The 27,888-nt window shown below is 41.0% G+C and overlaps 4 protein-coding genes and 1 long non-coding RNA gene across 9 annotated transcripts; 4 read left to right on the top strand and 1 right to left on the bottom strand.

Annotated features, from left to right (window-relative positions):
- Positions 1–4,839: 4,839 nt before the first annotated feature.
- LOC129766143 (uncharacterized) lies at positions 4,840–7,047 on the top strand. Its single transcript, XM_055766609.1, has one exon. It carries the CDS (start codon positions 4,840–4,842, stop codon positions 7,045–7,047), a length of 2,208 nt encoding a protein of 735 aa, XP_055622584.1.
- A 101-nt stretch (positions 7,048–7,148) lies between these two features.
- On the top strand, positions 7,149–9,044 carry LOC129766144 (uncharacterized). Its single transcript, XM_055766610.1, has one exon. The coding sequence runs from the start codon at positions 7,149–7,151 to the stop codon at positions 9,042–9,044; it is 1,896 nt and encodes a 631-aa protein (XP_055622585.1).
- A 3,218-nt stretch (positions 9,045–12,262) lies between these two features.
- Positions 12,263–13,434, top strand: LOC129769542 (uncharacterized). 2 transcript variants are annotated; one of them, XR_008741899.1, is made up of 4 exons: positions 12,263–12,386; positions 12,684–13,007; positions 13,065–13,273; positions 13,334–13,434. It is a non-coding gene; the product is annotated as an uncharacterized LOC129769542 (long non-coding RNA). The 2 variants fall into 2 exon arrangements; XR_008741900.1 differs by having other exon boundaries at positions 12,684–12,780.
- A 5,243-nt stretch (positions 13,435–18,677) lies between these two features.
- On the top strand, positions 18,678–19,670 carry LOC129769540 (28S ribosomal protein S2, mitochondrial). 2 transcript variants are annotated; one of them, XM_055771888.1, is made up of 3 exons: positions 18,678–18,830; positions 18,890–18,934; positions 18,989–19,670. In XM_055771888.1, exons 1-3 carry the CDS (start codon positions 18,803–18,805, stop codon positions 19,615–19,617), a joined length of 702 nt encoding a protein of 233 aa, XP_055627863.1. In that variant the 5' UTR covers positions 18,678–18,802; the 3' UTR covers positions 19,618–19,670. The 2 variants fall into 2 exon arrangements, with proteins under 2 accessions (XP_055627863.1, XP_055627865.1); XM_055771890.1 differs by lacking the exon at positions 18,890–18,934 and having other exon boundaries at positions 18,720–18,830; positions 18,974–19,670.
- A 1-nt stretch (position 19,671) lies between these two features.
- Positions 19,672–21,084, bottom strand: LOC129769539 (tRNA-splicing endonuclease subunit Sen34). 3 transcript variants are annotated; one of them, XM_055771886.1, is made up of 5 exons: positions 20,964–21,084; positions 20,872–20,907; positions 20,563–20,808; positions 20,398–20,505; positions 19,672–20,333 (listed from the first exon to the last, which is right to left on the bottom strand). In XM_055771886.1, exons 1-5 carry the CDS (start codon positions 21,019–21,021, stop codon positions 19,999–20,001), a joined length of 783 nt encoding a protein of 260 aa, XP_055627861.1. In that variant the 5' UTR covers positions 21,022–21,084; the 3' UTR covers positions 19,672–19,998. The 3 variants fall into 3 exon arrangements, with proteins under 3 accessions (XP_055627861.1, XP_055627862.1, XP_055627860.1); XM_055771887.1 differs by lacking the exon at positions 20,872–20,907 and having other exon boundaries at positions 19,673–20,333; positions 20,964–21,070; XM_055771885.1 differs by having other exon boundaries at positions 19,679–20,333; positions 20,563–20,907.
- Between the last annotated feature and the right edge of the window lie 6,804 nt (positions 21,085–27,888).

Below are 27,888 nucleotides of genomic sequence, written 5' to 3' on the forward strand. Positions count from 1 at the left end.
GATTTATAACCAGATGGCGCAGCGAGTAAAATGAGGATGTTTTGTTTTTTTGGTATGAAATTCGTTCAAATTTTCTAGACAAATCAGAATTTATCTTCAAATTTCCCGGTTTCATGTATTCTTTCCACGCTGAAAAGGTTAGAAAATCATCATTTTACAATGTGCTATGTATATTACGAGGAATGGATTGTTATAAGTATTGTAACTTTAATTTTTTTCAACTAAGTAAACGACGAATAGGGTGTTTTGCTTGGCGAATTTACGTTGGATTTACAACCAGATGGCGCAGCGAGTAAAATGAGGATGTTTTGTTTTTTTGGTATGAAATTCGTTCAAATATTCTAGAAAAATCAGAATTTATCTTCAAATTTTCCGGTTTCATGTATTCTTTCCACGCTGAAAAGGTTAGAAAATCATCATTTTACAATGTGCTATGTGTATTACGAGAAATGGCTTGTTACAAGTATTGTAACTTTAATTTTTTTCAACTAAGTAAACGATGAATAGGGTGTTTTGCGCTAAAAATACTGCAAATCCTTCTCGTATCGGCCCTACATAATCAATGATATCAGCCAATTTGATATGATATCGATATCATCGCAATTTTTCATAGTATCAATAACCGGTATGTATTATCAAACATAAAATTTTCGAAGATTATCTATGACTTTGGTCAAATCGCGTGTTGAAACTATCGTAAATATACAAAACTCCAACTTTCTTACCATATACTGACGACATTCAATGGCTGAAATGAATCTAAATTGAAATAAAATGAATAATCGCCACCTAAACTTGCTTTTCAGTGCGTAAAATAAACAAACACTCTCACTTTTGTGGTTCTGAGCTCTAACGTAGATGTCGCATGAGCTGAGTTGGATTTACAACCAGATGGCGCAGCGAGTAAAATGAGGATGTTTTGACGTAGGACTACGTCTAACCGGAAGATATAGGGGGTGAAATGGAAATCTAGGCACTGAACAAGTAGGAAAAAATGCAAGATTTGGAACGCTTATAACTCGAACATTTCTCAATAGATCGCAAAGGTTTTTGCATCAATTGATAGGAAATATATCTACGCATCTATCATAACGAATAACATTTCATTTTTCTTGGGATAAATAATTGAATAATTGTGAAATATCAAGCATTGTCAAAATGCACTATGTGCCCATTTTTAATTGGTCCATTTTGTGCTCCTCAAATCGTACCGAACAAAACGGGCAACCAGAGCAGCAGCGAAATAGAATGAAGCACGATTGGAAAGGAAAAAGAAAAAAAATGAGCGAAACATTGGTCGCAGTCTCACACATGCGTAATTCTCGAGCCAGCCAGTCAGCTTAAAAATCCCCGCTCCGCTGCCGTAACGATAATTCTCATTCAAACCGTACACCACATCGGTTCACATCACAACACATCAACAAACCAACCCAAGCAGCCATGTCTGGACATGGTAAAGGAGGAAAAGTGAAGGGAAAGGCAAAATCCCGCTCGAACCGTGTTGATCTGAAGTTCCCCGCAAGGGTAGCTAGGCCGAGCGCGTTAGTACCAGTGCACCAGTCCACCTAGCCGGCGTTATATAGTTTCGGCCGCCGAAGTTAGCTGGCAAAGCTGCTCGCGACGATAAGAAAACCCGCATTCGGAACAGAACACATTCGGTTCGGTGGACATCAAGACAACAGGCATTGCAGCGAGTGGCGAGTGGCAAACGCAATCGCAAAACGGCATCAGGTAGCAGAAGAAAAAAGTTTGTTCTTTATACAAACTGCTTTGGTGGCAAATCCAGAACAAGGCGACATCAAGGGCGTTCGAAATGGTTTTTTTTTTCAAAACCACGAGTACTAAGTTTTCTAAATTGGAACCATTCCATAAAACAAGGCACTTTTCAGGGCCATTAAACCTTCCAAAAAAGAGTTTAGGAAATACAGTTCAATGCTTTCTAAAACAATATCCAAAATAATAATAAAACACAAATTGATTTTTTCATAATTTGTTCGCCAGGATATGATGGGTATGTGAATTTGGCAGTTGTTCTGAGCTTATTGATTTTCACCAATTCTTAAATTGCTTCTAGATTGAAAGTACAGTAATTTACACTTATCTCGACATTTAGCTAATTGGACGGACCTGTAATGCGACTTATTTAGTTGGACATTTTTGTAAACATAGAGTTCGGGGTCCAAATTATGACCCCACATTGAAAGTCGAAACTGTACCACTGTCATCACAAATGTTCAATTACAGGTTAAAATTACCTCCAATCCGACACTGAGTGGTGGTAATGCGACGTGCCATTGAATGTAATTTACTGTACAATATGTCACAAGCTGGATGGGAAGAAATTTTCCAACTGTGAAAGCTGTGGCGAGTGGCAAACGCAATAGCTAAACAGGAAGGTTTAACCGAACAAGATAGGAATATCGAGTGATAACAAAAACACAACACCAAAGATTCTTTTCAGAACCATCAACATGTTCATAAAGAGTAAACAGTAAACTAATCCATTTTTCAGGTAGATAGGTAGGTATTCACGTAGGAGAAGAAAATAAAACAATAAATTTAAAATATATATTTAACAAAAGCTGTCCCCTTTGTATAGTCCTACGTCACTCCGGTTATGTCCCCGACATTACCCACCCGTCTTTTGTTTTTTTGGTATGAAATTCGTTCAAATTTTCTAGACAAATCAGAATTTATCTTCAAATTTTCCGGTTTCATGTATTCTTTCCACGCTGAAAAGGTTAGAAAATCATCATTTTACAATGTGCTATGTATATTACGAGGAATGGATTGTTATAAGTATTGTAACTTTAATTTTTTTCAACTAAGTAAACGACGAATAGGATGTTTTGCTCTAAAAATACTGCAAATCCTTCTCGTATCGGCCCCTACATAATCAATGATATCACCCAATTTGATATGATATCGATTTTATCGCAATTATCCATAGTATCAATATCCGGTATGCATCATCAAACCTAAAATTTTAAGTTTGATAATGCATACCGGTTATTGATACTATAGATAATTGCGATGAAATCGATATCATATCAAATTGGCTGATATCATTGATTATGTAGGGGTCGATACGAGAAGAATTTGCAGTATATTTAGCGCAAAACACCCTATTCATCGTTTACTTAGTTGAAAAAAATTAAAGTTACAACACTTATAACAAGCCATTCCTCGTGATATACATAGCACATTGTAAAATTCTGATTTACTAACCTTTTCAGCGTGGAAAGAATACGCGAAACAGGGAAATTTGAAGATAAATTCTGATTTTTCTAGAAAATTTGAACGAATTTCATACCAAAAAAACAAAACATCCTCATTTTACTCGCTGCGCCATCTGGTTCTAAATCGAACGTAAATTCGTCAATTGACGAATTTACGCAAAGCTGAATCAGCTCATGCGACATCTACATTAGAACTCAGAACCACAAAAGTGAGGGTGTTTGTTTATTTTACGCACTGAAAAGCAAGATTCGGTGGTGATTATTCATTTTATTTCAATTTAGATTCATTTCAGCAATTGAATGTCGTCAGTATATGGTAAGAAAGTTGGAGTTTTGTATATTTACGATGGTTACAACACGCGATTTGACCAAAGTCATAGATAATCTTCGAAAATTTTAGGTTTGATAATGCATACCGGTTATTGATACTATGGATAATTGCGATGAAACCGATATCATATCAAATTAGCAGATATCATTGATTATGTAGGGGTCGATACGAGAAGGATTTGCAGTATTTTTCGTTCACTTAGTTGAAAAAAAATAAAGTTACAATACTTATAACAAGCCATTCCTCGTAATATACATAGCACATTGTAAAATGATGATTTTCTAACCTTTTCAGCGGTTAGAGGTTAGAAAATTATCATTTTACAATGTGTTATGTACATTACGAGGAATGGCTTGTTATAAGTATTGTAACTTTAATTTTTTTCAACTAAGTAAACGATGAATAGGGTGTTTTGCGCTAAAAATACTGCAAATCCTTCTCGTATCGGCCTCTACATAATCAATGATATCAGCCAATTTGATATGATATCGATTTCATTGCAATTATCCATAGTATCAATAACCGGTATGCATTGTCAAACTTAAAATTTTCGAAAATTATCTATGACTTTGGTCAAATCGCGTGTTGAAACCATCATAAATATACAAAACTCCAACTTTCTTACCATATACTGACGACATTCAATGGCTGAAATGAACCTAAATTGAAATAAAACGAATAATCACCACCGAATCTTGCTTTTCAGTGCGTAAAATAAACAAACACCCTTACTTTTGTGGTTCTGAGCTCTAATGTAGATGTCGCATGAGCTGATTCAGCTTTGCGTAAATTCGTCAATTGGCGATCTAACGTACAAATCTACACCCAGGCGGCGGTGCGGTGAAAGTGATGATCGTTTTAAATTTTGCCATGTGAGCTTATGGAAGGTGTTGTGACGGATTATGAGGATGTCACCCACGCCAATCGGGCAATCACTATGTTTCTTCCATTGTGGCACAATAGTGCTCGATAACAATGGTATTCACATTTTGAAGATGTATTGTTTCTAATGCGTATATAATCTTGATGAGATAATGAAGAGTCAGTTGAATTGCTATAGTTACACGGCACGCGTCTTTTTCTTTCCGTGCGATCGGTCGCTTTTCGCGCCTTTTTTATCCTTTGAGAACACATAAATTGGTCCTTCGAGCCGAATCGCGGGAATATCCGTCGTGAACCGCACAGTTTTTATCCATCGCTATCGCGTGTTTTGGCATTTTCGCCCGCAATCGTTTCCAATCCGCGAAACAGTGAGTGATCTGTTCCATGATGGAAAAGCTTATCCGTGAGAGAAAATCACTTGATCCACGGCTCAAGCGTGTGTCCGATATGGTGACAAAATTAGAGCCAGAAACGGCTGAAGAAATCGAGATAGAAACAGAACTCGACGTTCTCGGTGGTATTTGGAGTGCCTATTGTTCAGTGCACAAAAGAATTTTGGACGTGAGTGATAACGACGAATTGTACGATGATGCTGTGCAGCATCAATGCCGTGTAGAAAAGGTTTATATCGCGTTGAAAAATCGGTTATCAAAAGTGCTAAAAGCCATGCCACTAACGGATCTGAAACTGCCACGTATGAATTTGCCCGCGTTTAGTGGAAACTATTTAGAATGGCAGTCATTCATCGACCTCTTTAAGAGCATGGTCGATCAAAATCCATCGCTGAAGGATAGTCAGAAATCATACTTCCTCAAAACCAATCTCACCGGTGAGGCTGCATCGCTCATTTCTCATCTTAAGATTGAAGATGTAAATTACGGTCTAGCTTTGCAAAAGCTCCAATCACGCCACGACAAACCACTCGAGATAGCTCACAAACACATCGAACGCTTTCTCAATCAACCAGCCCTGACATCACCGTCTGCTCATGGATTGCGTTCGCTTCACGACGTCTCCGACGAGGTTGTTCGAGCCCTCCAAGCCATGCAAAGGGAGGACCGCGATACTTGGTTATTATTCATCCTCATTCAGAAATTGGATCACGAAACCAAGCAGCTTTGGTACCAGAAAGTTGCTGACATGCCTGAAGCAAACATAACCCTGGAGATGTTTCTCTCTTTCATCGATTCGCATAGTTTCGCTCTGCAATCTGCGCAACCTGTAAAGCCGCGAACAATAGTATCCAAGCCACCTGTGAAGCCACCGTATAGAGGAGCAACAACATTCGTTGCCACCAACATTTCTTCAAATTGCAACGTCTGTTCCAAATCAGCTCATCCGCTTTACCAGTGCGGTAAATTTGTTCATATGAGCTCAGAGGAGAAGCTTTCCCTTATCAACTCGCAAATGCTGTGTCGCAATTGCTTAAAAGATCATCGTGGCGAATCGTGCAGATCCGGGAATTGTCGGAAATGTGGCTTACTCCACCACACCCTGCTGCACGCTGCCCTCACGCCAACATCGCATGCTGTCCCCAATAGTGGTAGTCTGGCCGCACAATCACTGATTTCGGCCCTCGATGCTCCCACAGATTTCGATGCTTCCAACGTACTCCTCGCCACAGTGGCCATCAACGTACTGGACAAGCAAGGACGGCCACATGCATGTCGCGCTGTGCTTGATTGCGCATCTCAAGTAAGTTTTATCAGCCAGAGTTTTTGCAACGAACTTGGTCTCGAGTTGCAAGAAGCTGATATGAACCTTGAAGGTATCTCGGCTACACCTGCGCATGCAGACAAATGCGTGTCAATCGTCATAACATCCCGATGCACGGACTATCGCACCATAGTTCCGTGTATGGTGTTAGAAAGAATCACTAAAACGCTTCCTGTTAAACCAGCGAACATTGACGGTTGGCCCATGCCGCATTCAATCAACCTAGCCGACCCAGTGTTTCACCGTCCAAGTAAAATCAGCGTGCTCCTCGGCATTGACTTATTCTTCCAGTTGCTTGAGCCAGGAAAGATCATCCGGAGTCCTGATGGCGGTCTACCAACCTTGCAGAACACCAAGCTAGGTTGGGTGGTTGCTGGTCGCTATCGTGAACCCACCATCTCACCATACACGAAGTCTTCGACGTGTTTGTTGACCACCTCTGACGATATCCTCATTCAACAGTTGCGTAGATTTTGGGAGTTGGAGGAATGCTGCACATCTACGGCCCACTTCAGCGAGGAGGAAAAATTGTGTGAAGATCACTTTCACAAATACACGACTCGTGACGACACTGGAAAATTTATTGTTCGCTTGCCCTTCCTTCATCCCCCGAGTCAACTTGGAGACTCCAGACAAACGGCCGAAATGCGTTTGTTTCAAATCGAAAGGAAATTGCAAAGAAACCCGCACCTGAAACAGGAATACCATGCATTTCTTCGGGAATATTGTGAACTTGGTCACATGACACTTGCCGAAGAATCATCTCCGAGAGTTACCGTATACCTCCTCCATCGCTGTGCGGTTAAGGATAAGAGCTCCACCACGAAATGTCGCGTCGTGTTTAATGCCTCAGCCAAGACCACCAAGGCAAGTCAATGAATGATATGCTGATGTGTGGTCCCGTTCTGCAAGACTCCATAGTCGACATTCTTCTCCGATTCCGATTCCCGTCCGTTGTAATTATCGGCGACATTAAACAAATGTATCGCATGAACCAAATCCACGAAGCGGATCGTGATTTCCAGCGGATCCTTTGGCGATGGTCTAGCGACGATGTAGTAAAAGAATATCGCCTAAACACCGTCACTTACGGGACGAAAAGTGCTTCATATCTGGCGACAAAATGTGTGCAGCAGCTATTAGACGCGCATCGTAGGCAGTATCCAGTAGCAGTAGGAAAAGCGGAGAAAAACACATATGTGGACGACATCTTAACGGGCGCTGAATCCGAAGAGGAAGCAATCCTACTACGTCAACAATTAACAACAATGTTTGCATCCGGTGGCTTTCATCTACGGAAGTGGGCATCGAACTGTACAGCTGTTCTAAATGACATCCCGGCGAAAGACAGAGAGGTGAAATCATCCATCGAGATCAACGAGTCCCGCACCATCAAGGCCCTCGGCATCCACTGGCAGCCACGCAGCGACGAGTTCCAGTTCTCCAACACACCGAACAAGATCCTTCAGCCCACAAAGCGGATTATGCTCTCGCAAATCGCCAGCATATTCGACCCTCTTGGACTACTGGCCCCAATCATCGTCAGAGCGAAGCTGATCCTGCAGCAGTTGTGGGAACTGAGGGTGGACTGGGATGAAACTCTCCCAGGTGAGTTTGTTCAAAATTGGTTTTCATTTGAGCAAAGCCTTTCCGATCTCAATTACTTACAGGTACCTCGACGAGTGATCGGCGTTCAACAACCGACCAGAATCTATCTGCACGGCTTCAGTGATGCGTCAGAGCGAGCCATGGGAGCGTGCGTCTACATTCGAGCTGCTGACGAAAGAGGAAACACATCATCACATCTGCTGTGCGCGAAATCTAAATTGGCGCCTATCGGAAATGGACGGACCACGTTACCTCGCCTGGAGCTGTGTGCGGCAGTGATTTTGGCCCGCCTGATGGCGAGCGTTATCGCGGCAATCTCAACCCCTTTCATCGAAATACGAGCTTATTCGGACTCCACAGTGGCACTAGCATGGATTTATGGCGGTGCGTCGAGATGGAAGACGTTTGTTGCCAACCGCGTGGCTGAAATCACCACATTACTTCCGGCAATCAACTGGCAGCACTTGGACACCAACAACAATCCTGCAGACTTGATCTCGCGCGGTGCTCTACTAGCGCAAATTATTAACAATTTACTCTGGTGTCACGGACCATGCTGGACAAGCACAACCAGTGACCATGTATCTTCACAAGTCCTTCCCGCGCTCGACGTGACTCTGCAGAGACAAGTAGAGAGAGAACAACGTTCAATTGCCGTAGCATGTATAGCTACGTATGATAATGACTTCCTCGACGCGATGTTATCTCGGTACTACCCAAACCTTCAGCTTCTTATACGCATCACGGCCCGGATACTACGTTTCAGTCATCGAGAATTTAGAACTACGAATCGTTTAACGCCAAAGGAAAAAGACAACGCAATGAGAGTGTATGTGCGGCACGTACAGAGCCAGCACTACTGGAAGGAAATCTTTCAACTGGACAGTAAACGGGAAATCAACTCGATCCGTCAACTGCAATCGTTTCTGGACGAAAACCGTCTCCTCAGGGTGGGCGGTAGACTGCAGCTGTCAGAACTCAACTACGAGTCGAAGCATCCGATCCTGCTGCCTAGCCACTCAACTCTCACCGCGCTTATTCTCCATCATGAGAATCGCGAGCAACTTCACTGTGGTCCGCAATCGTTACTAGCGGCGGTTCCACGGCGCTTTTGGATTGTTCGTGGAACGAGTGCAGCTCGGAAGACGTGTCGATCCTGCGTCGAATGTGTTCGTGCAAGACCAGTTCCATTGCATCAGATGATGGGTCAACTACCAGCGGATCGCTTGAAACCGAATCCGCCTTTCTCCATCACCGGCATTGACTAAAGGGTGTGTCACATCAAATTGCATCACGGAAAAAACGCTGTAGAAATTCGCCCAGTAGACCGATCATTTTGAAAATTTTAGACAGTAAAATAAAAACTATTAAACAACTTTTGGCATTTTCTTTTTATTCATACTTCGAGCCCAAGCCCGTATGCTCGCACTTTCCTCTTTACCCCGTCCATAAGGTTCTGTACAACGTCAGGTTGTAGTTTTTTTTGAACAGAAATCCATTTTCTCTTGAAATCCGCCTCCGATTTGACAACTTTTGGGTTCTTCCGGAGGGCCTGCTTCATAATCGCCCAATATTTCTCTATTGGGCGAAGCTCCGGCGCGTTGGGCGGGTTCATTTCCTTTGGCACGAAGGTGACCCCGTTGGCTTCGTACCACTCCAACACGTCCTTTGAATAGTGGCACGAAGCGAGATCCGGCCAGAAGATGGTCGGGCCCTCGTGCTGCTTCAATAGTGGTAGTAAGCGCTTCTGTAGGCACTCCTTAAGGTAAACCTGCCCGTTTACCGTGCCGGTCATCACGAAGGGGGCGCTCCGCTTTCCGCAAGAGCAGATCGCTTGCCACACCATGTACTTTTTGGCAAACTTGGATAGTTTCTGCTTGCGAATCTCCTCCGGAACGCTGAATTTGTCCTCTGCGGAGAAGAATAACAGACCCGGCAGCTGACGAAAGTCCGCTTTGACGTAGGTTTCGTCGTCCATTACCAGGCAATGCGGCTTCGTCAGCATTTCGGTGTACAGCTTCCGGGCTCGCGTCTTCCCCACCATGTTTTGCCTTTCGTCGCGGTTAGGAGCCTTCTGAACCTTGTATGTACGCAGGCCCTCCCGCTGCTGGGTCCGCTGGACGAATGAACTTGACAAATTCAGCTTATTGGCGACATCCCGGACCGAACTTCTCGGATCACGTCTAAACTGCTTAACTACGCGCTTGTGATCTATTTCACTGACGGAGCATCCATTTTTGCCGTTCTTCACCTTCCGGTCGATGGTTAGGTTCTCGAAGTATCGTTTTAGTACTCTGCTGACCGTGGATTGGACGATTCCCAGCATCTTACCGATGTCCCGATGTGACAACTCCGGATTCTCGAAATGAGTGCACAGGATTAATTCACGAAGCTCTTTTTCGTTCGACGACATTTTTCCAAATTTACGAAAAATTGACAGTGAAGCATGGCCAACGTGATCTATACACTCTTATCTGGTTATAAGCGAAAGCTGAAGATATAATTCCTAAAAATTAAATTTCTACAGCGTTTTTTCCGTGATGCAATTTGATGTGACACACCCTTTATGCTGGACCGATTAGTATCGTCAGTCGTCGAACACGTGGCGCTATATCGAGCAAAGGATACATCGCACTGTTCATCTGTTTTTCGACACGAGCTGTACACCTTGAAGCTGTGTCGGATCTCACCACCTCTGCTTTCATTGCTGCTTTCACCCGCTTCAGTAGTCGATATGGGTTGCCTAACAAAATCTATTCGGACAACGCTACCAATCTACGAGGAGCAGCCAAATTCCGTGAGTTATACAAACAAATCAACACGGCTGAGCAGGACAACGTAGTTGCAGATTTTTTCTCCGACAAAGGCATTGAGTGGATATTCATTCCCGCTCGATCGCCTCACCACGGTGGACTTTGGGAGGCGGGTGTAAAGGTGATGAAAACTTTCTTCCGCAAGCTTGGAGGTGATGGTCATTTCACTTTCGAGGAACTGAGTACCGTTCTCGCACAAGTGGCGGCGTGCATGAATTCACGGCCAATTGCTCCACTATCAGATGATCCCAACGAGCCTCAGCCTCTCACACCAGTACACTTTCTCATCGGTCGACCGCTAAATACTGTTCCCGAGATTAACCAGTTGGAGCGTCGTATCGGATCCCTCAGCAGGTGGGAGTATGTGCAACGAGTTATCCAGGAATTCCGAGCTCGGTGGCAGACCGAGTACCTTTCAACACTCCAACGGATGACAAGATGGCAACGTGCAGCGCCGAACATTGCAGTGAAACGAGAAACTCAAGCAATGGCCTATGGGCCGCATTATCGACACCTTCCCTGGAGCCGATGGTCACGTTAGGGTGGTGGCTGTTAGAACAACCAACGGTATTACTAGGCGGGATATTCGACGGATCCAGCGAATCCCTTTGGAAGATGACGAGTACGTGCCAGGAAGGAATGGAGCAGAAATTCCCCATCGTAATTTGGTGGGCGGTCTATGTTGTGACGGATTATCAGGATGTCACCCACGCCAATCGGGCAATCACTATTTTTCTTCCATTGTGGCACAATAGTGCTCGATAACAATGGTATTCACATTTTGAAGATGTATTGTTTCTAATGCGTATATAATCTTGATGAGATAATAAAGAGTCAGTTGAATTGCTATAGTTACACGGCACGCGTCTTTTTCTATCCGTGCGATCGGTCGCTTTTCGCGCCTTTTTTGTCCTTCGAGAACACAGAAGGTTTGTAGTTCTTTCCATAAATTACAATGTTATAATCATAAAAGATTATTTGATTGCGATGAGTTTTTAAGAAATTTAATTTTGCGCATTTTTATATATAACATGTTATTTTATTATCTCTTTCAGTAGTGAAAATTGTATAAATATTGACAATGGTTGAATCAAAGACAGAAATTCGAGAGCACCATCAAAAACAAGTAGAAAAATGCATGGTTCTTGCATGTGAGAACTACCTTGGAAAGTCCGGAAGTAAAACATAAGAGATTTGTTTTTCAATTTTAGGTTACCTTTTCATCATTTTCTTAGTTCAAAAACAGAATCCAGATGTCGCACCGATCGTTTACGTTTTGCGTTAGATCGCCAATTAAGATTACTATGATAAAATACAGTTTTGAATTGTTAATAGATCAATGAATAGCATTTCAAAATGTTTTATTGAATGTTCATAACATATTATTCTGAACATTCTTCATCCATTACTGAAAAACATTATAAGAACAGATCAAATTGTTGAAATTATAATTAGAAATCATTATTAGAAACATGTTTCGTTTAAGATTTTTTCATTGTTTGCAGAAAACCTTTCAAATTATTACGGGGATGTTTATTTGACACAATAAATTGATTTTCATTGATAATTTTCATTTCGAAAATGTGTTGATTTCTCTTACGACTATGAAAGCCAGAGTTGCTGCATTCCTGCAAACGATAAGAATGATCGTGTAAGGTTGAATAATAAGCTTATCCGCGTTGACGGCATTGAGTTTGACATTTCAAATTAGGGGGTGAAACGTAAACAAACGCAGTGAGAAAAACTATAATTTTTGTTCAAAGTTATCTTGAGATTCTATAGCTTTCTGCAAAAATGGTGAGTAAGAAAATATCATATACCATATGCATAATCTTTTTTCACCATTCGTGCAAATCGTACTTGTATTGTTCGTCCATAATTAATATTCAAAAACTAGTATGATTTGCGAATTGGAATTTCATCTCTCGTTTCGAATCAAAATTATGAATGAAAATCGATGTTTCGAGGTTTCTTCCTGAATCTGTGGTAAAAATCTTTAGTTACTTTAGTGCGATTTGAACAAAAAATAGTTCCGGAATATTTCTAATGCAATGAAAAGCTAATGAAAACCTTTAATATTTCTTTCTTAAACAGGCATCCAATGCGATAAACTCTTCGATGATGACGGTAAATTTGCAGCTTGCCGATATTTTTCAATACGTCGGAGGAGGAAGCAGGTTGATAGTCGAAGGTGAACGGGTGTTTCAAGCTAACCACTTGCTTCTTGTCGGAGTTCAAACCGTGCACGAGGACGGCTTTACCATATTTGCGACTTGTTTGAAGTCATCATCACCTAGAGCTGATCCACACAAAATTTCCATCCGCACCAGACCTTCCTTTGAAAAGTGGTCTTTTCAGTGTTCGTGCAAAACTGGAATGGGAAAAACACATAATGGCCGTTTTAAAACATCTTCTAATGTGTTTTTTGTGATTTTCTTGAATACAAATGTCAAAAATCAATTTTTCTATTTTTAGGTTCCCTTCAGTTCCATTGCTTACAGTAACAGATTTGCAACAAAAGTGGGGTAAAATTGCAGAAAAAGTTGCTGACGATATGTACAAGACAACACCATTGACCGCATTCTGCAAAAAAATGACGAATACAAAAGATACGACTGAAGCTGCCTCGCCGGCGGGTTTGACTCACGATGAGGGTACCAACATTCTTCAGCTTTTCGTGAAAGGTTTGCTTCCAATTTATTGATCGATTTTGAAAATTGAAAATTTTAATTATTAATTATTAGGATTCCCTGAAAGCGGTCTGGCATACGAAAAGAAAGGACGAGAAATGAAAAATATTGACAAAAATGATGAATCTGATGTTCTGAATACACTTCTCGATATAGATGTGCAAAGTCATTCTACAGAATCCATTGATTCGTTAATTTCTATTGAAGAAAATATGACTTGCAGTCTACTTAAATCCATTGCCTTCTCGCCGCTAGAATAAAATATTAGACATTCGTATTTTAGAATGCAACAGAAAAACACTACTTAGGAACTAGGAACAACAAAGTTTGTAATGCTAAAATGTAAGCTGCAAGCTTTCGACGACGGAGATGGCTCATAATTCAGTCGCAATTTTGTCAACCAAACCTTATACCGTTTTCTATCCGCCTTCGGGGGAAAGTTGTGGAATGAATATCCTTGGCCATTCCGTGTACGACATCCAGGAACTATACAAACCACTTTACTAGAATGCGGTGTTATAGATTGAATCCCGATATTTTCATCACAAGGCTCGTTGCAAGGTTCACTTTGCTTCCACTCGGCCATTTTCTCCACGAAGCACTGCACTGCAAATGAATTGTATCGTAATGTTTTTCGCTTTATTATTAAAGACAATGAATTGACAGAACTGTTTAATATAACAGCACTTCATTTCTTTTCAAGTTTCATTCATAATTTTATTAAAGAAATTACCCTAAAATCTCAGTCCTCCAGATGCGCCTATTTTTTCTGCCTCCTACAAACGCTGAATGAGGCCAGAATATTCGTTATTCACCGTAATATGCTGTTTGAAAGCTGTTTAAAGATTCCTAAAACCAGCAGACGACACAATCAAAGAATTACAATGAGTAATCACTGTATCAAATTTGTATATTTTCGATGGCGGTTTGTTTATGTTTTGCCCCCTAATGAGAAGCCAACACCTGCCAACACCAGGAGGCACTACCGTCGCACTGTCAACGCGAATTGCGGAATGGAGCGATTCTTGCCACTATTATCATTACTGATAATGTCAATGCTACTGATCGTGTAAGGCGGCGGTGACACTGGATGCAGAAAAGTGGTCGTACGAATTGTATGCAATAGTGAAGCTAAACAACCACATTGAGTTGTATTGGTGTGGTTACATTGCTTCCCCCTTGCTTCGTTCGTATTCGTCAGCTTCTATCGAACAAAATTGTTTGTTTCTATTCGTACAATCAAATTTTCGTGCGTATTCCTATCCAAAGTAACCTTAGCCTAAGGGCCGCTTCAGGGTGCGTTTACATGATTCTGACACTCATCGAAAAAATAATTCTTAGGCGGCGGTGACACTGGATGCAGAAAAGTGGTCGTACGAATTGTATGCAATAGTGAAAGTAAACAACCACATTGAGCTGTATTGGTGTGGTCACATTGCTTCCCCCTTGCTCCGTTCTAATTCGCCAGCTTCTATCGACAAAATTGTTTGTTTCTCTTCGTACAATCAAATTTTCGTGCGTACTCCGAGCCAATGTCACCCTTACCCTTATCCCTTAATCCGCGCGGCGAATGCCATGAGTTAACTCGTGTACTTATGTTAAGCCGGCGCCACACGATACTACGAACACCCCCGAATATTGGATGCTCGATGGTTCGACGCATCGTGGCATCGTGTAGACGAACTACGAACCTCCAATGACTAGCGTCGAATATTCGCATTGGAAGGTAATATGCGATTCATATAGAACGTTACGAAAAAGAACGTCTACGTTCCGTCAATGTCTCCACCAATTTCAAGCAAGCTTGCACCAGGGTTGCCATAATAAAATCTGTGTTTTTAATATCAAAAAATCTCTTAATCTTAGTTTTTTCTCAGAAAATCTGTATTTAAATCTGTGTTAGTAATTTATAAGTCCAATTTTGAAACATAATCTTTGGTTTAGTATCATTGGTTGGCATAGTTATTATGAATTCGATGAATGGGACAATATCGATGATATCCACGTAGAGCCAGAACTGTAGTGAAAATTCAATGCTTCTTCTTCACTTCTTCCTACAGCTTCAAATCCGACGTAAGTTCTTGTAGCCTCATCAGATGCTGTTAAAAATTTCCTAAATTTTACGGTCGTAGTTGAACCTTTATAGGTTGCGTTGAAATACGGATTCCAGTAAATAAAATTAGACTCATTATGAGTATCATTAGCCATCATCATTATTTTCAATGACTTGAGCTCCAATATTTGCTGAGTTGAGTCAATCTTAAATATTCACTTTAGGCGCTATGGGCCTTAAAATAACTATAAACGTAAAGACCGCAATGCGTTTTCCTAACACGGCTAGACAGTTTTTCTTTTATTTTCAAAGCATTCTAACATAAAACTATTGGAAATTTATCAATTTGTATTGCAATATATTGTTAGGAAGTACCCAAAACGATTGGTGTAAACATATCACGAACCCCTCATGAAATTTCTGAGTAAAAATTTGATAATTTTCTTGACCGATATCATTTTTTTTTATTTGTTATAACTAAATGTTTCCGAAAACGTAATCCTATGTGTTTTCAATTTTTAAAACAATATTTTTCAAAGAAAAATATAATATAGGCGCACTTTTGAAATTCAAATTCACTGAAAGAAAAGAAAAAACAGTGTTACTTATTTATTGTAACGCTAGTGGATGACATAGATTGTTGTATCTTTCCGCCTTAGATCAAACACGAGAAAGCAGGGCATTACGCTACATATTAATGCCAAAATGACTCTCTTTCAGACTGATTCAAACGCCATATGAATAAAATGTGAGATGGGAAAAAAATATTATTCACATCAGACATAACTAATATTGGAACGTTATTTTAAAAAATCTATAGATTCTGTATGAAACCCAAAAAATCTATACTACAAAATCTGTAACTACAGATTCTTGGTTTCAAAAAGTCTAAAAAATCTGTATAAATACAGATTATTCTGTAGATATGGTAACCCTGGTCGGTACAGGCACAACGATTGTACCGAGTTGCTTGCATGGTTCTTGCGCTGTACATACTGACAGACATACAATGTTTGGATTATAACGCTTGTACAGTTGTACGTCTATGATAAGTATTACTGTCGTTCCCAATGCCGATGGTCTCCAAACGAAAAGTCCACCGTTGTGCCGATCAGGTTAAAACAATCCAGACGAAAAATTCATTGTCAGTCCTCATGGATATGAAATAAAATGTGAAAAACAACTTCAAACATGAGAATCGTTAAAAATCTATGAAAAAAAATTAAAAGTGAGCAAAATACATTAACTAGTAAAATGAATAAATGGCCCAAAATATTGCCTCTGGTGACGACTTTGTTCAGGTATGAAATGATTGGTTATAATACCATAACTTATTTTGATCGGAAAATTGTTGAAAGCACTTCTAAACATTTATCATGTTGTTGAAACTCGTACAAAGGTATATTCTCAAAAATGTCCAATCAAAGGTCAAATCTCCTCCTTTTTTTGTTTTTAGGAGGCTTTCAACTTTTTAGTTCATTCACCTTTGAACGATTAGATGTCCTATTATTTGTGTCCAGGTGTATGGCACGATTCTTGCTATCTCGCTCTACCTACCGTCACCGCATATCTCACTATCACTCTGCTGTAAAAATTCATCATCGACATCACGATATGTCAGATGGTGGTAAATTGGTAATTCGCGATGGCAATGGCATGGTGTCGACGTCTGGTGACGACTTCAAATTAGGGCCATAATTTGGCTCCCAAACTCGTTAGTATAATCTCTATCAGATTAGAAGACACGAAGCCGGTTTTTAAATTTAAATTTAAATTTTTTTTTTGTATATTGTATAATTCTTCCGACATTGTGTTTGTGTTAATGAATAAAAACTTAGACTAGTTTACATACATGAAACTCCACATAAATACACAGATAAAAACAGTCATGCTCTCCTCAATCTATTCCTAAATCGGTTTGACGGTTCTCCAAACTCAAACGCAGATTCCACCAAAGAAAATTCACGAATCATCGCTGTCATCGGTTCATGATATCCGTATAGAGTTCGATGGAAACTTGGCTGTAGCAGGGATGATTGCCGCAAAGTCCTTCGGGGAACGTGGAAGTCAAGTTGTGCAAGTAACTGAGGGCAGTCCACTTCATCGTTCAGGAGTTTCGCTACGAATACCTGCCGGTGCAGTTTCCTTCTATCTTCCAGCGTGTCCAAGGCTAGTAACATGCATCGATGTGAATAGGGTGGCAAATTCAACGGTTCACGCCACGGTAGGTTGCGCAATGCGATTCTCACGAACCTTTTTTGGACACACTCGATCCGATGTTTCCAAATTAAATCATATGGAGACCAGACGGATAGATGCATTCTCGAGGATAGGTCGCACTAAAACAGCGCTTTCGGACATTGCGGGTCTTTAAAGTCACGAGCTATTTTGGATATAAATCCCAGTTGTCGATTTGCTCTACAGATGATAGAAGAGTAGTGAAGATTGAAATCCAACTTCGGGTCCAATAGAACACCAAGGTCTGTTACACGATCTACTCTGCACAGCGTAACATTTTCAACAGAGTAATCGTAGAGGATTGGGTTCATAGAGCGGTGAAACGTCATCACCGCACATTTTGGAACGCTGATATTGAGTTTATTGTGATGGCACCAGTCAACGAAAGTATTCAGCAAAGTCTGAAACGATGGCAATCCTCAATCGAGCAAACAACAGCATACAGTTTAAGGTCATCAGCATAAATCAGTTTGCATCTGACTCCCAGCAGAGCTGCCACATCGTTGAAGAACAATGTGAACAGAAGTGGTCCCAGGTTGCTTCCCTGCGGTACGCCGGAAGTGCTACTGAACGCGGAAGAGATACACGAGCCAAATCGCACCCGAAGAGTTCTTCCAGTCAAGTACGATTTCAACCACGTTATTAGATGCTCGGATGCTCCAAGTCGCGAAAGTTTGCAGAGCAGGATTTTGTGGTCGATCTTATCGAATGCAGCTTTCAGATCCGTATATATTACGTCCAGTTGCACTCTTTCCTCCAGAGCGTTGATGCAAGTACTAGTGAAGTATAAAAGGTTGGTAGTTACCGTTGGTAGTTTTTAAATTTGGTAGTTGGTAGTTTTTAATTTTTTTTTATTATACACGCTTTAACGATATCGTCATTCGCGTCTAAAAATACTAATTTGATATGGAAAAGCTAATTTTCATTCATAATTTTAATTTTGAAAACGTTCATTCCGACTGAAAATCAGCAATTCTTTGCATTACAGGTCTTTCCAATCAGCTAGATGTACAATTAGAGGCGAATCACTGTATATACTCAGTTATTTGAAGTTATGACGTCATAACTTTGATATCAGATAAAACATCCCACCCTACCGTACAAAGCCTTACATAATCAGTCCAAATATACTGTCAATCGAATGCGTCGACAGTAAAAAAATATTGCAGCTTCGTGAGGATAAGTAGAATACGGCTTTATATCGTTACTAGTATATACAAAAGTTGTTTGAAATGATACTCAAAACATTAACCAAACGAGGTAAACAATATTATCGGTTATATAGTATAACTTACATCAATTACAACAATGTGTTTCAGTTACCTTTAGACAGTTTTCGACTGTTCCAGATTTGGCAGGAAAAAGTATGTACTGTTTGTTTTAGTTTTTATGATTCATTCCAGTGATTGTTATTTCAGCGGACGAGATTCTCAAACACTCCGATTATTTTGGGGTACATCGTTTGTTCACCGTGGAAGATCTGTTCAAAGCTAGAGTTCACTTCGGGCATAAAGAAGGAACTCTGCACGATAACATGAAAGGATATCTATACGGCAGTAGATTGGGACACTGCATAATAGATCTTGACAAAACGGCGCAACATTTGAGGCTTGCATTAAATATCACGGCACATATCGCATACCGAGGTGGAATCATTCTTTTCTTCAATCGAAATGCGCTGAATGCCCATATTGTCGAAAAGACCGCTATGGAATGCGGCGAATTTTCTCATACACGCTTCTGGCGAGGTGGTGTTTTCACCAATGCTAACGTGCAATTCGGTGCCGTTACTCGTCTCCCCGATTTGTGTATCTTCCTCAACACTCAAACCAACATTCTGGAGATGCATACGGCAGTGAAGGATTCAGCCAAAATGAATATACCAACAATTGGAGTCGTTGATACGAATTGCAATCCAAATCTAATAACCTACCCGGTACCCGGGAATGATGATACTCCGTCTGCAATTGAACTGTATTGTAATCTGTTCAAAAATGCTATTTTGTTGGGAAAAGCCAAAATGAAGGAAGACAGCAAAAATGAGTGATGAATTGTTTGCATTTACAGTGGATAGAAATCTATAGAATTTTTATAACAGCATTCAAGTTGTTTGGGATTCATTTCATTTGAAAGAAAAAACCGTTCCAACACTGTGTTTGGTCGTGCCTTTTTTACAGTTTTAAATTATCTTAAATTGGTAGATACAATCAATTGGATATTCTGGTAAGTACAAAATGTTTTTATTGTTTCAATTCATTTTGTATTATTCATGGTCGTACGGAGATTACTATCAAATATAAAACTTTATACTAATTCATTGTTATGACTTAAAATCATCTGTATGTGCCCGGAGCATTGAATTTCGCTCATGAATTAAATTGACTTCGATAGATCGCACAAAATCTTCTATTGATAAGTAATATCGGTACTAATTATTGTCATTATCTACATTACCAATCCATTCCATTGTTTGGTAATTAATTTTCCCATGCTCATCTTCGTAAACGAAAATGCAAATCTTATTAACAACAACAGATAGTCGACAGCATCGAATAAGATATTTAACATCTAATTGATGCGTGGCCAGAACGTGTACCACATGCGAAGCATGGTAATAAAGGGGATCGCCTGGATATAACAGAAAATCGCCACCAAAAGAATCACCACTGGAAATGTAGAAGTTGTGATTTTCCCAGATATCTTCAAATATTCTATACTTTAGGGCATCTACTTCAATCGATTCGTCGTTGATCATGGAATATGCTATAAATTATAGTGAGTATTCATTGCGCTGTTGTTTTCTGTAATATTCCGATTTGCGACATACCTCCGGGCAATGGATGTTCAAGTGGTATTTGTATTAACTTGTCAATTTCCATCAATTCAATCCTTTGTTTCTCATCATTTACAAGTTGTTCCGGGTCAACACAAGCGTCTAGAAAAGAAGGGATTCTTACATTGCCGTATCACTTTGTTTTATGCTATCACATACTATCTTCAATCATTTGGGTTTTCAACAGCTTTTTTCGTTTTCCTTCAATTATTTTCGGTAAATGTCTTCTAAATTCAGCCAGCCGTTTCTCGACGAACGGTTCTCTCTGTTCCGCAAGCTGCTGTTCTATCATTTCACGTATTTTTGCCTGCTGACTGTCGTCGGGAGGAAGTGACAAGGATCTTTTATCCACAAGATGTATCCATCCTTTCTTGAGCGCCAACTTCAACTCATATGGAGACAAAACTGCGGGAAGCGCATAATTATGAGCACTTCGAGGTTTAGATACGGGTACTCCGATCAAATTACCGATTATTCGATGAGTGAAACGCAACTCTAAATAATCTATTGAGTAGAAATCCGCGTAAACATCTTTAATATTTGATCAAACACGATCTCACCTTCAATATTGTAGATAAAACCACGATCATGTTGTCTAACGACCGAAATTTTTACCATTTCGGAATAACACAAACGTTTAAAACCGGTGTTGCATGGAAACCATCTGTGTTTGTAAACAAAGTTGTGGCGGAAAAGCAATTTTGGCATACCATCAATGTCTTATATCGAGGTTGGGTGGTAGGCGAAGAATATTTATATTCGGAAACAAAATATGGTGTCGTCATTTTTTTGCATTCAATATTCATATTAACCCTATCGCGTACAAAATCGAGTCTCACTCGTGGTCTACTTGCCTAACATTAGGCGCTAATACGTTCAGCAGAGTAGTGAAATCACTTGATGTGCGACGTATTAAATAAAACGCTAAGAGGTTAATAGACCGTATGAATGAAAAAATCGGTATGTGTTTTATTTTTTTTTCTATCACTTTTATAGTTTTTCAACGCTTTTTTTATTCCATGCTACACATGGCATAACGTAATAAACTCTGTAGGAGGAACAACTTAAGCAACAAGATAATACGGAAGTATTGAAAGCTTCCAAGAAGAGTGACACCAAAAAGAAATGGAGCTGTAGGTTCTGAAAAAGGTAATTGGTGTTCTAAAAATCAAAAAGCTCAAAGAGAACATGTTCATCTGAAAGAAGAAGTTTTGACTGCGTATGTATTTTTTAAATTAATAAAAAAAAGTTAAAATAATGAAGTTTTAAATGCAGAATATTTGTATTTAATAACAATGTGCATTCCAATTGCGTCCCGACGACGTTGTCTTCGATGGTGAATAGAGTTGCCATCATCGGCTCCTCTATTGGTCTGTACATAGTTTGGCTGTAGTGACTCTTCCGGCAACGTGAAATCTTCATCTTTTATTATCTTTGCCATATTATGAAGCACGAGGCGAGCAACGACCATCTGTGGCACTCTTACCGTTGATATGCGTGAACTGGAAACACACACCTGTTCTTGGCTCCGAGAACGGGTGTCGAAAATGGCTAAGTGAGGGGGTGCGAGCGAGTCAGAGCGCTATATCTCTCCCGGGGAAGGCCTCCCGGGTCATGGAGGCCTTGCCAACCCGCTGTCTCCCGGGCAAAGGAGATACACCCAGAAAATGGAGCTACGTTCACGAAGAATACTTAGAATGCGATCGCCCGAGGAGGGTCCCCGAACTGGAGCTGGTCCTGGAACGGGAGTAAGAGCGAGCGGCCAGCGGCTGGAGGGCGAGGTGCAAGAGCGGGCCACCAGCCGGGTTCAACCTGAAGAGCTACCGCCACACGGAAAAAGCAGCCATCGACATCACCCAAGAAACGCTGCGCCTACGAGGCGTGTTGTGACTGCCAGACGGCAGTCGTCCACACTCGTGGGTACCACTAGGCGCCGGATCATGTGGACACACGAAATGAACGAATTCGTGATCCGCGCCTATTACATCTGCACTGCTTTGGAGACGGACATGAGCGGTCGCCCTCGAATACTAACAATGTTCGAGGAAGCGTATCCAGAGTTCGTCGGGAGGCTTGATCAGAACGCGATGAACGCGAGGCGTAGAGCGATAGTACGCAACAACATGCTCTCCCAAACGCAAATCGACGAGATCAAGCAGCAGGTGCAGAGAGAAATAAGCTCCAGGAACAACAGAGCAAGCGATGTATCGAGACGAAGTTCAGTACGGCTGAGCAATTCATTCGCGAGTGGGGCACGCGAATCAGCACCAGTGGAGGCCACAGTACAACAACCCCCTGAGCCGGAAGACCCACAGCCAGATCAACAACTACTACGCGATCTGGTCTTCCACTACGACGAGGCGATCTCACAGTTCCGCGACACAGACCCATTGTCGCGCCCCAGGATCCCGAAGTTGCAGCATTCCCGCAGGCTGACAAGTGCAGTAAAGCTCATGAACGAGCACGTTCTTCCGCTGCACTTGGTTGATGCTGAGAACATGGAGGAGCTGCAACTGAAAGTTTACTGCGCTGCTGTGGCGACCGCCAAAAGTTTAGGATACCGTATTAGGCCAAGAGGCAGACTGCTCCAACATCTCCGTGAAAGGCGTGAGCCTCCATGGCGAAGAAGATTGGAGCAACGGATCCTAAACAAGCGCGCCGCAATTGGAAGACTGATGGCGTACAAAAGAGGCAGCAGATCGGCGAAATTATGTCGCCAAGTTGCTGTGATCGTGCGGCCTACTGAACTTCGCCAGCTGGGAGCTCACCAGCTGACGGAAAAACTCGACACACTGGTACAGCATTTGAGCGTCCTAACTAAACGGCTGAAACGTTACTCTGACTCTGCAAAGCGCCAGGAACAAAATCGGATGTTCAGAGATAACGAAAAAGCGTTTTACGACCACATTAGCGACGAGAAGCCCGACTACCGCGAAGGTTTGCCAGATATTAGCGATGTGACGAACTTCTGGGCTGGTATTTGGGAAACCCCGCGGACATCGAGCGACTTCGGAGTAACAGCGAGAGTTCCGGAAGGTTTAGACCATCAAGAAAGAGGAAATAGAGAGAGAGAGAGAGAGAGAGAGAGAAGGGAAAAGGAAGGCGATGTAGCGTACGACGAGGACTTGGACTTTGACTGTGGAGAACAACGGAAGCAAGAAAACGTTACAAAAAAAAAAGACAAGTTTCTAAGAAAGCATAGCGGAAGTTAACACGTTGAGAAGAAATACGTAGTCGACTGATAAAAGTAAAGAAGGAGAAATAGGAAGCGGAAAGAAAGTGGTTGAGAGTGGAAAGTGTGAAAGATTGTGTAGAAGACGTCCACTCGATTCATCATCCCGAGGCGTTCGAAGCCAGTGAATTCTCGGTTGGAATAGAACACCCACGTTTCAGCCACACCTCACCAAATTGTCCCCACGAAGGAAAGGTACCAGGTACGTCAACTCCTCCTCTCTCATGCCAACGAAGTCATCAACGGGCCCCAACTTGTGACATCCGGCGCCGCATCGACTAACCCACGTTTTTAGAAAATAAAAAAAATATATAAAATTAACCCCCTCTACGAGTTGTCTATCCTCATTTCTCAGAACCAGTCCACATTAGAAAAGGTGATTCTAGGTTTCCGTTGCGAGAAAATACGGGTCGAAGACTCCTCCCGAGGTCGGTGGCCGACCCTGAGAGATTATATAAAAAAAAGAGGTGAGCTAAGCTGGGCAGGTTTCGCGGTGTAAGCCGCGAGCCACTTTCAAGTGACTCAAATCCGTAATCGTACTAACAGATTACGGACAGCTAAAGATAGTTGCAATGAACAAGGGATACTATAATAATGATGGAATTAGGAAATTGGCCAATGCCTTCGAAATCGAGTAGAGATTTCAACCAGCGTACGATTATGAGTTTGAGTCCATTTTCATACATTAGCACATACTTTCGCCATTTTTAGAGAAATAAAAACCATTATTCTAAAAACAGATAACAAACCTTTTAACTCTCATATGACTTCATAATTTTATCTAAATAGAATGTTCTGAAAGCTTGTATTCGATTTCCAAAAGAAGGGAAAAGAGATCTGCATGGTGGAGTACGATTACGGATTTGAGTCACTGTATTTACTATGGAACTCGCTGTCGCGGATATTCAGGGTTCCACTGTATCTGTTTTGTTTTGGCAATGTCGAAGTTAGTCATGAAGAGTATACCTAGAATTCGGGATCGGCCACATAAGGCTGGAAACATTTCATTTTTGCATGTTTCGCAACGCTCTCCCTCTGGTTTCCCCATAGTTGGGTAAAAATATTCTTGTTGAAAAACCTACTTTTTCGCGATTAAACCTATACAACTGCTTAAAATTGTCGTCATCTCCCTCTCTGCGTAGTTTGTAAGTTTTGGTAGCCCGATTTTTCTCAAATGAAGGACCGATGCACAAACGAGCGGAAACGGAATACTTGATAATGACAAATAAATAAATGTTGTAATTTGTGTAATTCGATTTTTTAGTTGTATTAATGAAAGAAAAAAGTTCAAATAATATAACATACAGAATAATAGAAACCACGCATGTATTATACTCCCAAGCACCTTTGTTTATCTGGCTTTGTAAGGTTGCTAAGTTGATTTACAAATAGTATCCAATTATGTAAAACTACATTCAGGACTCATTGAGAGAGCAATTTGTTCTCAAACAATGGACGAAAATTCTTTACAATTGAGAACGTTCCTGTGAAGTTCCTGGGTTATTGTTTCAAATAAACGAAACTAAGTATTTGGTTTGTTTGATTGGGATGACTTCCTTTTCCTTCAGACACAGTTAAAAAAGAGCAATCGGCAACCAGGAATGACGTATGTGATTGCATCTCTACTACTGCTCCAGCATTATGTCCCAGATAGCTGCTGCTTGACAATCCAAACAACCGGAGTTCAAATCTAATCGGAGCAATTTTCTCAACCATCATCACCACTCAGTTTACTCATTATTTCCCTTTCTCTCTAAAAGTCAATTGAATATTTTCTATTTCTACAAACATAAATGATCTCATGTATACAAATGGCGTGAGGTTATAAAAATAATTATAACTTCACGAATATTTTCCGCCATTTTTTTCTTTTTAATTTGTCTCTAATAAATCGTATATACGTATGACAATAGTTGTACTAGATACATAGATGATTCGCATATTTATCCAAACTAATTCGTAGACTTTGCCATGTACGTATATCGCCTCCACTTTTGCATGTATATGCTAATTAGGTACATCGTATACCACTCAAAACTTAGGAAAAATGATGCTGTATATACGCTGGTTATACTATTTAATGTTTGCTGGGAGGTTCCATCCGTTTTCGATGAAAAGTTACTATATTCCTGGCCAATATTTAAATTTATAATCAGGAACAGTTGGGTTCAGTGTTATGCTGGTATTTTTCTGTATCACTACCATAACCATTTTTTTGACGTAGGACTACGTCTAACCGAAAGATATAGGGGGTGAAATGGAAATCTAGGCACTGAACAAGTAGGAAAAAATGCAAGATTTGGAACGCTTATAACTCGAGCATTTCTCAATAGATCGCAAAGGTTTTTGCATCAATTGATAGGAAATATATCTACGCATCTATCATAACGAATAACATTTCATTTTTCTTGAGATAAATAATTGAATAATTGTGAAATATCAAGCATTGTCAAAATGCACTATGTGCCCATTTTTGATTGGTCCATTTTGTGCTCCTCAAATCGTATCGACCAAAACGGGCAACCAGAGCAGCAGCGAAATAGAATGAAGCACGATTGGAAAAGAAAAAGAAAAAAATGAACGAAACATTGGTCGCAGTCTCACACATGCGTAATTCTCGAGCCAGCCAGTCAGCTTAAAAATCCCCGCTCCGCTGACGTAACGATCATTCTAATTCAAACCGTACACCACATCAGTTCGCATCACAACACATCAACAAACCAACCCAAGCAGCCATGTTTGGACATGGCAAAGTAGGAAAAGTGAAGGTAAAGGCAAAATCCCGCTCGAATCGTGTTGGTCTGGAGTTCCCCGCAAGGGTAGCTAGGCCGAGCGCGTTAGTACCAGTGCAACAGTCCACCTAGTCGGCGTTATATAGTTTCGGCCGCCGAAGTGATCGAGTTAGCAAAGCTGCTCGTGACGATAAGAAAACCCGCATTCGGAACAGAACACATTCGGTTCGGTGGACATCAAGACAGCAGGCAGTTGCAGCGAGTGGCGAGTGGCAAACGCAATCGCAAAACGGCATCAGGTAGCAGAAGAAAAAAGTTTGTTCTTTATACAAACTTATCGAAATGGTTTTTTTCAAAACCACGAGTACTAAGTTTTCTAAATTGGAACCATTCCATAAAACAAGGCGCTTTTCAGGTTTTAAACCTTCCGAAAAAGAGTTTAGGAAATACAGTTCAATGTTTTTTAAAACATTATCCAAAATAATAATAAAACACAAATTGATTTTTTCATAATTTGTTTGCCAGGATCTGATGAGTATGTGAATTTGGCAGTTGTTCTGAGCTTATTGATAGTTGGGGACTTTCCTGATTATTCAATTTTCACCAATTCTTAAATTGTTTCCAGATTGAAAGTACAGTAATTTACAATTAGTTCGACATTTAGCTAATTGGACGGACATGTAATGCGACTTATTTAGTTGGACATTTTTGTAAACATAGAGATCCAAATTATGACCCCACATTGAAAGTCGACACTGTACCAGTGTCATCGCAAATGTTCAATTACAGGTTAAAATCGCCTCCAATGCGACACTGAGTGGCGCTTCGGCACGTCGCATTGAATGTAATTTACTGTACAACATGTCGCAAAGCTGGATGGGAAGAAATTTTCCAACTGTGAAAGCTGTGGCGAGTGGCAATAAATCGCTAAACAGGAAGGTTTAGCCGAACAAGATGGGAATATCGAGTGATAACAAAACAATAAACTCTTTAGATTGAAGATAATTTTGTGATCCTGAAAAGGACCCTTTTTAGCCTGCATGTGAATCCAACGAGCGAACAAATCGTAATGAATGTATTTTTTTGCCATCGCCCCCTTTTAACGCTCATTCGTTCGTCTCGTTGGACTCGCCCCTCTGGCTGAGTCTGCCGATTTGTCTCTATCCTGTGAGTGTGCACCGCTAGAGTATAAAACACGCGGACCCCAAAAAATATCTTATTTTCTTTCAAACCGTAAACCCGCGTGGTTGTACGGCATCGGCATCGTGGACGTAACAAAGGAGGACAAGTTAAGGGAAAGGCAAAGTCTCACTCGAACCGTGCAGGTCTCCAGTTCCCTGTTGGTCGCATTCACTGATTGCTCCGCAAGGGTAACTAGGCCGAACGGATTGGTGCCGGAGCACCAGTATACCTAACAGCGATTATAGACTTTCGGCCGTCGGAGTGCTCGAGTTGACTTGCAAAGCTGCTCACGACAATCAGAAAACCCGCATCAAGAACAGAGCAGCTTCGGTTCGGCGC

Source organism: Toxorhynchites rutilus, chromosome 2 (genome assembly GCF_029784135.1).
Source record: "Toxorhynchites rutilus septentrionalis strain SRP chromosome 2, ASM2978413v1, whole genome shotgun sequence".
In the NCBI taxonomy this organism is placed as follows: Eukaryota; Metazoa; Arthropoda; class Insecta; order Diptera; family Culicidae; genus Toxorhynchites; species Toxorhynchites rutilus.